Below are 11,072 nucleotides of genomic sequence, written 5' to 3'. Positions count from 1 at the left end.
TAGTGTTATGAAATTGATAAATCTAGACGATTCCAAGGTTTACGAAAGATACATGACCATTATTTCGAATTCGAAATAATTTTTGGCCAGTAACTGCAATATTATTTTACATAAAGGCAGGTAAATAATTCTTTAATAAAAAATTTCTTTGAGATTTGCAGTTTTTAATTGTTTCTTTAAAAAAATAATAATAGGAGTCTCCATGTACATTTTTTTGATTTAAAGTGTTTCATAAGTAGTGGGTCATGACACCGCTGTCGCAATGATTCACCTTAATTTTAATTATCAACAAACCATTAACAGCTGTTTTGTGATATGTATTACTTATGAAATACTTTTTATTCATTAGTGTATTTTATTATTTTAGATTTGCCGCCATTATGGTGCAGCGACATCCATTAGACTGTAGAATTAGAAATTACTTTAATTGTGTTTTCCTATGCAGTTTCCTTAATTATTTTATGGTCTGTGGTTTCAGTGTGTCGTTTGCCACAGTAACTACAGATGGCGTTCTCTGCCGCTGCTGCCAACAGAAGATACAGAATAAAACCCCTCTTATTTAGTTACTCATATGGTTTTAAGTAATTGAATTGTAAATTGTGGCATTTATAAAGTGTATGTCTTTTTGTCACAGATTCTATTAAATCAAATGTTACTAATTAAAAAAAAATAAACATTTAATATAATATCTAGTTACCTACTTGTAGGCTGTAGTACTTGAGTATGATATGAGGTTTGATAAAAAAGTAACGGGAACTGTTAATTTCCTCAAAAAGTTACACTTATGCCAAGGTACTTTGCAGTTTGCAAAATTGCTGGAATGCCTATTTAGGTATCGTTTTGAATACGTTTTGCAATTTTGCCCTTATCTCAACTATTGTTGAAAAACGCCCTTTGAGTATCCTTTTGAGTTTAAGAAATATAAAAAGGGGGTCGTATCTGGAGAATAGAGAGGTTGAATGCACTTAATTCCGTTTTTACCACAAAATATCGGAAACTTTCATCCGACATTTCACCATTCAAAAATTGCCAAAAACATTGAGGTTTTACTCATTCGCTCGCTAAACACAAATTAAGTGCGGCGGCTACCCAAAAAGTCACACAGTGCTGCCAATACATAAAAAAGAATCAACTCAATAGACAAAATACATCACAGGCAATTTGAAAATTCCCGTTATTTTTTTATCAAGCTTCGTATACCATGTAGAAGAAAATAAAACCACATAATTAAAAATCCATTGTGTATATTTGCCACCCTGATTACAAAACATCAATTAATAACTCATTCCACAATATTATTTTAAGCTATGTAGTACGGATCACATAAAACAGTCTAAAATCTATTTATCGACTACTTTTAATAAAGTTGATAAGCCCATTAGTGGAGCCATCATGGGATGACACTGGGTTGTTGTCCTGCAGTTCAGGCTCGATGGCTTTGGCCAACTGCTTCCCCAGTTCTACGCCCCATTGATCGAAAGAGTTTATGTCCCAAATTACCCCTTGAGTGAAGATTTTATGTTCATACAGTGCTGAAAATAATTGAGGATTTTTGAAAAAAAAAATTACAAGAGAAAGAGACTATTAAAAGATTCCCAAATCTTACCTATAAGAACTCCCAAAACGAAAGGAGTGACCTTCTTAACAACAATACTATTTGTTGGTCTGTTCCCCAAGAACACCTTGTGTGGTAAAATCTTCTCCAACTGCTCCCCTTGAAGGCCCTGCTTCTCCAATTCAGCCTTTGCCTGATCAGGTGTTTTACCAGTCATAAGTGCTTCGGTCTGTGCCAAAAAGTTGGCGAGGAGGATGTTATGGTGCTTGCCATTACTTATGGGATTGTGGGTTTGTGCTGGGGCAATAAAGTCAGCGGGAATAATTCGAGTACCTTGATGGATAAGCTGATAGAAAGCATGCTGGCCATTGGTACCTGGTTCGCCCCAAACAATTGGGCCAGTGTTATAATCGACCTGTAGATTTTAGGATACATTAATTCAATGCATACAAAAATGAAAAACACTATATTAAACAATATTTAGTTTAATTTAATAAGAAATAGATTTTGATAAAAGAAGTCTATAAATGTTGTTTTTTTTTTAAATACACACTACTGTTGAGTACTGCTGACTTATTTAAAGCTGAAGCCAAGCAACATTGCTTGTTGGCAACTACAATTATTTATCCAATATCTGAAGAAATCGGATTGATCCAGGATTTTGTTACCTAATTAATTAGAAAATTCAGTTACCACTCGACATTTAGGAAGGCACCACAATAGACGAGTAATCATTAACTTTCATTTGACAAATAATAATAACAATTTTTGTATTTCATTCTACAAAATCGTCATTTTGTAATACTCGTAATTTGGAAATATATTTAGCTAATTTCATATCGATGAAAAGTCTAAGTTTTAATAGCAATTCACAATATTAACACATAACATTATATACTTATTTTCACAATTCGTCAGCCTGCGAAATGGGAAACAGTACTACGGCATTTATTATAATAAAGTAATAATTATTTTTTTAAATTTAGATGTTACTCTATCTAGTAGATGGTCATACGCTCAAGCGTATGACATCACAACCTGAAAAAAAAAAAGAAGTCTAGGGCAGCGGTATTCAAACTGTGTTCCACGAAACCCTAGGGTTCCCCACAACCTTTCTGAGGGTTCCGCGACTCAGTCAAAAATTCAAGATTTTGGAATTAACAATATCAATAATACAAAATTTTTAAAAAATTATAATCCTAAAACTTTTTATTTTTATAAGTACACACATATGCGATTGCAGCTTACCACAATAGCATGATTTCAACATATTATGTAAAAATATTCAAGCACATCGCAGTCATTGATTATATTTACTCTCTTTTTTAATTATCCAATAAAGGCCTGTGCATACATACGCGGTAGCGACGGCGGTAGCGGTGGCGGTATTCGAATTTAAATATACTGCTCGTATCGCGACATGTATGTTTTGACCCATTTGTTTCTATGCGTTACATTCAAACGCCACCGCCACCGCTTACCTTACCGTGTATGTACCGTGTAGGAAAGTACCGATGGTCTATCTGAAGTTACGTGAGAGCGATAAAGTAAGCCATAGAAATCCATGCGATAGAGAAAGATGGCTATAATGAAGGCGTCTAATAGTCACCGCCCATTTTGCCCTTCCACAAATAAGAAATGGATCTTATTTGTGGTAGGGCGAAACGGACGGTGACTATGAGACGCCTTCATTATAGCCATCCTTAAATATTTATTTTGTTAATCGTAGTATTTATAAATATATTATATAAGCAGTACAAAATGTTGGAAATTTTTTTTGGGTGGGGATTCCTCAAAAAATCGAAATGTTGGCAGGGTTCCACAAGTCATAAAAGTTTGAAGACGTCTGCTCTAGGGTAATGTTGTTGCTTTGCAAAATAGTGCTCATAAAATTATTGATTGAAATTTGATTTCAAATGAATTTATATTTTTAAAATTCTTGTAAAAGACATTCTGGTGCATTAAAAGATATGTAGTCTGACATTCTGAAATGCCCCTATTAAAATTTTACATGAAGCATTTATTTTTTAAGGTCGGTTATCTGAAAATGTCTTTTTTGCTAATACGCGGTTCTGTCATAGCAAGCAAGAGCTGGCGTCTTATTAAAGTAAAGATAAAGATTGGCCTACCATTTTTCTGTTTTTTTATTCTCAGAATTAAATTTACTTTATGCTCCAAAAATTTAAACAATGATATGGAACATTTTGTATATTTTGCATTCATTTTACATATAATTTAGACATAATTCACCTCCCTTTTTTGGAAAATAATAAAATTATTAAATTATGAAATCTACCATGAAAAAAATCAGTGCAATTGTGGAAGATCCTCGGGATCGTCCAGACTAATAATTGGTTAATTTCAACTTACTGATTCCAGATTTTGTGTGAGTTATTAGACAGTGATAAGGAATGAGAGGATGCGATGCCAAAACGTTCTGGTAATAAAAACGCAATTTATAAATATTTAATTCGTCATAAATAAATTTCTTCCGTTTATAACTTTTGATCTAATCAATGTTTTTTAATGCTCGAGGGCTAGTTTTGTAGGTCTTTTGAAGACGAAAAAAAAAGTTCTTTACCGTTTTCTCGTGGAAATGAACGGAAAAAGTTATAAGCGAAAAACGTGAATTTACGTAAAAATTATACAATTAACCACCCTGTAAACAATCTTCCCCCCATTTTTATGACTGTGGCAACTAATATGTTATTGTACATAATATTTAGCATCTATAGTGATAAATTCAGCTTTCCGAAATAAAAAGTCACGTCCAACTCTATATTTCCTGGCCTAAATAGTAAAGTAACAGTACTTTACTAGTACTGTTACTTTACTATTTAGTGCAGTAAAAAAAATCGACAATTTTTTTTTTCAAAATCTCTGAAATAGATTCAGGGAGGTGAGAAGAGATGCTTGTAAAAATCGGAACTCTTAATATTAATATTTAGAGGTCGCGCATCGTGATATTCTATTTAAACAACATAGGAAAAATTATTTTTCAATTTCAGAATTTTATATCTTAAAAACCAATAGACGGATTTAAATTACCGAAACATATTCTTGTAGGGAATTGAACGTTCTACACAAAATGTCCCTTATCATTTTTTGATAAACAGACTCGTACAAAAGTTAGTCAAATTCAAAGTTAAATTTATGTTATAATTACACTTTTTTCTCCAGATTAGTTATTCAAATTAATATGACTGAAAAACCCACCATTTCTGGGAAGAATCAATTAAAATCCCTTTTACTCGTATTGTATTACAATAGTATTTGAAATGTTTTAAAATTATTTCTTTACTAATGATAAATGATTTTTCGGTTGTGATAGTTTAAAATTTTCCACTTTTGTAGCACTTTAAATTCCCTACAAGGATACATTTCGGTCATTTAAATCTATCTATTGGTTTTTAAGATATAAAATTCTGAAATTGAAAAATAATTAATATTTAAATGGAAAATCGCAATACACGACCTCTAACTCTAATATTAATATATTAAAAGTTCCAATTTTTACAGGCATCTCTTCTCACCTCCCTGAATCTATTTCAGAGGAAATTTTGAAAAAAAAAATTGTCGATTTTTTTTTAATCAGCCTAAATGTGAATTATGCAAAATTGGTGGGAACGTTCTCCAGAATTTTGGAGAAAGTTGTCCGTAATTTTGGGACATATTTTCTTTCTCAAGGCTAGGAAACATTTTCCAAATTTCGCAAATGTTCTTGGAGAACGAAAGAGAATGGTTTCAACTCATTACTTCTCATCACTATTGTTTTTTTTCTTTTCTAGGTTAGGCCACAAAGCTTAACAAAAAAACATTACACTTTATAGAAGTTTCATCAATTTTATTATGACATCCTCAGGACTCTACGTTTTGTAATTCAAAAATTGTAAAAGTACCTATATAAAAACAATTTACTTATAAAATTCAGAATATTTATCTTTTCTATTTTAAATACAAAATTACTACGATGTATATTGTGAAAATACTCCAGCAGTTCTCAATATGTTCGCACATTTTTAAGTTTCTTTTATTAGAAAAAACCAGTATTTATATAATGTATTACAAAATAATCTCCAAGTTTGTAAATCCTCTGTATTCCCAACAAAACGAATCAAAGTTTCAAGTGAATGTTAAATATAATTATTAGAATATCTAGAAATAGATTTTGCTTCACTTACCTGTCTTCCACTTCTTGTAACATATTTTCCATTACTCTCCATATCACCTTGCTGGAAGTAAGCAGCAAACCTATGCAAATATTGATCATAAGGTAGAAGTGCATGTGTTTCGGCTCCATAAAAGTTACTGTACCAAATGCCCAATAATGCAAGTATTATAGGAGCCTAAAACGTTATATTTATTTTTCATATATTATATATAGATCATAGAACTTCCTCACATTTTTGTCCAAAGGTGCAGTTTGGAAATGGTTGTCTAAGAAATGCGCTCCATCTAATAACTGAGTAAAATTATCAAATCCAATGGACAAACAAATGCTGAGACCAATCGCAGACCACAAAGAATATCTTCCTCCAACCCAGTCCCAAAATCCAAACATGTTATCTGTATCGATACCAAATTCTGCTACTTTTTCAGCATTTGTACTTAGAGCAACAAAGTGTTTCGACACAGCAGCTGGCTACAAATAATGTCATTTAGATAAGATTTTGAGATAATGAATGTCGCTCACATCTTTTGCATATCCCAAAAACCAGTCTTTAGCAGACGCAGCATTTGTGCAGGTCTCTTGTGTAGTGAATGTTTTAGAAGCAATAATAAAGAGGACAGTCTCGGCATCCAATTTTTTCAAAACCTCGGCCAAGTGGGTCCCATCGATATTCGAAACAAAGTGTAACCTCAAACCCTTATTAAATGGCTTCAAAGCCTCTGTGACCATCAAAGGACCCAAATCTGAACCCCCAATGCCAATATTGACAACATCTGTTATCTGTTTACCAGAATATCTACAAAAAACATTTGTTGCAATGTTATCAATTTAATTTATAGAAAATGAGAGGACATTATTAGACCTGGCACAAGGTTAATTAATATTAATCGAATGCTTAAAGAACTGCAGTGTATCTCATATACAATCAAGAAGGACTCACAATAAAGAATTACTTACCCTCTCCACTGTCCACTGAGGATAGAGTTAGTAAACTGCTTCATGTGTTCGAGAACTGCATTCACATCAGGCACTACATCTTTACCATCTACCAAAATGGGCCTGTTGGCACGATTTCTTAAAGCAATATGTAAGACGGCTCTGTTCTCAGTGAAATTAATTTTACCACCAGTAAACATGGCATCTCTAGCCTGTTCAACTTTTCTTTGTTTAGCCAACTCAAGAAGAAGCTTGAATAACTCATCATCAAGACGATTCTTGGAATAATCGATGAGAATATCTCCATCGTTGGGAGTGCTCAATTTCAAGCTAAAATAAAAAAAGACGTGTGTGTAATAAAGAACAAAAATAAGAAGTGGTAAGATATTTTCGTTGATTAAAATTAATTAATAGGACAATTTTAAACATCACATTTAAAAAATAATATAATTCCTGAATTTTGAAGATATGCTCTAAATATCTTCAAAAGTTCTAACATACCGGGTGTCCTTACATTACCTATTCATATATTTGGAAACTATATAACTTCTCAAATTATAATTTATATGCCTTTTCCAGTATTTTTTGGGGTCAATTTTGAATAAAATTGAATTTGCAGCAATCTTTCCCGAAATCTAATAACCATGTTATTCTACATATCTTCCCCTTTTTTATATATTGATTTTCTTTTTTCAATTATCGAAAATTAATTTTGCAGGAATATGCCAATAAAATCAATAAAATGAATAAAAATTATGACAAATTACAACATTTTTAAATTAAATAAATACACATTTAAGAGATCAATACAAAAAAAAAATGAAGAAAAATCGTTAATTCAATATTTCATAAATTGACTTTCACATATGGTTTTCAAACATTTGCCTTTAATATACAAAACCCTATAAAAAAACTGTTTGTGAAGTTTTGTGTAAAAACAAAAGTTTTAAATGTAAACATTGCCGGCAAACAACTAGTTATTCACTAAAGCTGATCTATTTTTATTTATTTTTTTTAGGGTTGTCAAGAATGTCATTTTAACTCGAAAACTTCAGGTTTAGCGATCAATCTTCAGACAGGGTTTCAAATAAAATTATAAAATTTTTTCAATTAATATTAATTACACATTAATAATTTTCAATACAGCATCGTAATTTAATTTCAATTTTCTCAAAAGACTTTCAGGATGTGCTCCATCTTGAAAAATGTCATCCTCAAGTCTTTTACTTGTCCTTAAATTCAGAGGTACCTAGCTTTAAAAAATTCATATAGCAGCTTCACTTGAGAATATATCTCTGAAATACTTAAACGAATACTGTTTTCTGATGTGGACAAATTACTTCAGCCCTTACACTTCCGTACAAGGCAAGAAAAAAATAGGTAATTAACATTTGTTTTCATTCAAAGGTAAATATTTTTTTTGTTTTTGCATCGGGCATTTGATTAAAACATGGTTTGTAGATCTAGACTAAGCTTTAGGAATTATTTAATACAAAAACATTTGAGTTGTATTTATTTTTTTATTATACTAATGGAATGTACACCTAAAAATTGTGACATCCTGTACCTATACTAAATTTAATTTTCTAATTATTTTAAACATTAGATAAATATTTTTTTAAATCAAAATTTACATAACTAGACTTTATTGTAAGATATTTATCAACTTAACAGCACTGACATAAGTATCAACTGAAATTTTAAATATGGTGGAGATTTTATCTAGATCAGTACGAGTGTGAAGCACGAAATTACGTTAATAAAAGTACTTTAAATTTTAAATGATTTCTATCTTGATTACATCAGATATACTTAATGGTGTGTGAATATAAATTAGAATTTAATTACAATAATTTTAGTTTCAAAGGAAACACTATTATGTATTATTATTAGTCAGCAGATAAAAAATAAAACACGTTTACAAAATTAATAACAAATGATTTTGTAAAATTTCATAATCTAATTTAAATTTGATTGTTTTTCAAATTAAACAAATCACATGAAAATTAAATGCTTTCTCAAATTCACATTCAAAAGAGGTCTTATTGCTTGATCAGACTATATTTTTGGATGCTTCGTTAGATTTAATTTTTGTGTATTCATTTGAAATGAAATGTCAAGTTGATAAAATTGACCATTGCTTCTTTTTGTCATGATGCCCTGTTGAATTTGAGAAAAAGCAATTAAATTGACTCTTTCACGAAAATTCAAGACAATCAACAAGGGAATTGGCTCAAGGGATGGGATGTGATCACAAAACAGTAGTAAACCACCTGCATTTGATGGGAGAAGTTCAAAGACTTGACGCTTGGGTACCAAATGTTTTAAACGAAAACAATAAGAATCAACGCTCTGCAATTGCTGCTAGTTTGCTCTTTCATCGTCGATCAACACCTGGTCATAAGGAACGTTTTCTTCATCGTATACTGGTGATGAAAATTGGTGTCTGTATGTGGACTTGAAACAGCGGAAAGAATGGATAAGCCCCAAAAACCAAGCAACTCCGCAAACAAGACCAGAACTTCATTCTCTAAAGAGAATGTTATGCGACTGGAGGGATTAGAAAGGGATTCTTTATTATGAACTGTTACCAAATAGTCAAACCGTCAACGCAGAATTCTATGTCCAACAACTATGGCGACTCCACGTGGCTATTCAACAAAAAAGATGTGATTGGCTATATGATTCTCTTTTGCAACATGACAATGGCGACCACATATCGCCAATATGACCAAAACAGCCATTCGAGAGTTGAATTAGGAAGGTATGCCCCATCCGCCTTCACCTCTTCACCTCTTCTGCTCTTTGTCAAATTCCTTATGCAGTGTTTATTTTAACAACAATGAGTTAAGAGCTTGGTTGGATGAGTTTATCAAGTCAAAACCGGATGATTTCTACAGAAGAGGCATCGAGAAACTTGTTGAACGTTGGGAGGAGGTATTTGCCAAACAAATTATCAAAACAATACAAAATTAGAAATAATGTAAGTGACATTTTCTTCAATTTTTAATATCATTTGAACAAAATAAACGTGCATATTCACTATAAAATTCTTGAAAATGTTAGGAATTGTATTATAGGTAAAAAATTGCAAGTAATTTTCACTACATTTTAATAACAAATTTTTCATTTAAAATGCATGCCTTTTGTTGTATAGATTATATAGTAATCTAAACTTCTATAATTTACATTTTTTGAGTATATTTAGTTCAATTAAACTGCTAATCTGTTGTTCAGAGAGAAAAAGATAATTCTGACAAAAACTTAAATTTAAATTATTAACTAAGTATTTCAATTTTAAATCAATACATTCACCATCATGCACACATCCTCATCAGATAATACATCCATAAGTACGTACTAATTTTGCTTGTACCTATTTAATTACGTTTTGTACATATTAAATTAATGGTAGGTACTAATCTAAAATTTTCAAAAATTTATAACAATTTACATTTTTTATCAAGGTCGAATAAAGGTCACAAAAGTCGCACCGGTTAAATAAGATTATAAAAGGAATTAATGTATACTAACCTGTATTTATCATATCTGGCTGAATCTTGAGCAAACAGATCTTTGATAACAAGGTTTTGGCCATTTTTCTTGTAGTATTCTTGAATATTTTGCCAAGAACTTTCAGAAGTTAAATACGGCTTGGTCTCCATCTCGATCGGTTTCGTTGAACTGAATCCAGGGCCGGCCGACCCCTCACCACCAACTCTTGGGGCGGAGTATTTGCAGGGCGCACGGCAGTCATCCTTTTGATCCATTTTGTTATTGGATAAAAACTTATCAATTTTCGATGTTATTGTGAATAAATACTTGTTGAAATTGAAGATAACAGAAATTTAAAAACTCATGTACTTATAAAGTGTTATTATTACCTAAATTATCTGAAATCATCATTCATTGACATCGGTAAATTTTAACAATTTTGAAATTGAAATTCATGTGTCATTTCACAAGGCGTAACGTCAAAAAAGTACTTTTTTCTCCTTAAAGAAACATTGTTTTGGCAGGCATCAATTAAAAATTTCACAAATCTAGTTGCAAAATTTAAAAGATTAAGCATATTTTCTTCTTATCGTTTATCATGATATGGTAGGTAACAAAATTAATAATTATTCACCACATCGTCGTTATATAGTTGTGACGCACGTTCCAAAATTTGTAAATTTAAAAAGTGANCATTGACATCGGTAAATTTTAACAATTTTGAAATTGAAATTCATGTGTCATTTCACAAGGCGTAACGTCAAAAAAGTACTTTTTTCTCCTTAAAGAAACATTGTTTTGGCAGGCATCAATTAAAAATTTCACAAATCTAGTTGCAAAATTTAAAAGTTTAAGCATATTTTCTTCTCATCGTTTATCATGATATGGTAGGTAACAAAATTAATAATTATTCAC

The 11,072-nt window shown here is 31.2% G+C and overlaps 1 protein-coding gene across 1 annotated transcript; it reads right to left on the bottom strand.

Annotated features, from left to right (window-relative positions):
- Positions 1-1,227: 1,227 nt before the first annotated feature.
- Positions 1,228-10,447, bottom strand: LOC108914588 (glucose-6-phosphate isomerase). The gene is made up of 7 exons (XM_018720428.1): positions 10,197-10,447; positions 6,684-6,992; positions 6,249-6,522; positions 5,958-6,197; positions 5,737-5,901; positions 1,607-1,970; positions 1,228-1,532 (listed from the first exon to the last, which is right to left on the bottom strand). Exons 1-7 carry the CDS (start codon positions 10,430-10,432, stop codon positions 1,345-1,347), a joined length of 1,776 nt encoding a protein of 591 aa, XP_018575944.1. The 5' UTR covers positions 10,433-10,447; the 3' UTR covers positions 1,228-1,344.
- Positions 10,448-11,072: the final 625 nt, after the last annotated feature.

Source organism: Anoplophora glabripennis, unplaced genomic scaffold, assembly GCF_000390285.2.
Source record: "Anoplophora glabripennis isolate ALB-LARVAE unplaced genomic scaffold, Agla_2.0 scaffold1262, whole genome shotgun sequence".
NCBI lineage: Eukaryota > Metazoa > Arthropoda > Insecta > Coleoptera > Cerambycidae > Anoplophora > Anoplophora glabripennis.
The sequence above is the reverse complement of the archived record's forward strand: the minus strand, read 5'-3'. Positions and strand labels throughout refer to the sequence as shown.

Bases quoted from the DNA above. Each gene is read 5' to 3' on its own strand.
- LOC108914588 (XM_018720428.1), bottom strand. From the start codon at position 10,432: ATGGATCAAAAGGATGACTGCCGTGCGCCCTGCAAATACTCCGCCCCA. The intron at 6,523-6,683 runs GTAAGTAATTCT...TGTTTTTTGTAG, and splicing joins CTCAGTGGACAGTGGAGAGG to ATATTCTGGTAAACAGATAA. The intron at 6,198-6,248 runs GTGAGCGACATT...CATTATTTGTAG, and splicing joins TTTTGGGATATGCAAAAGAT to CCAGCTGCTGTGTCGAAACA.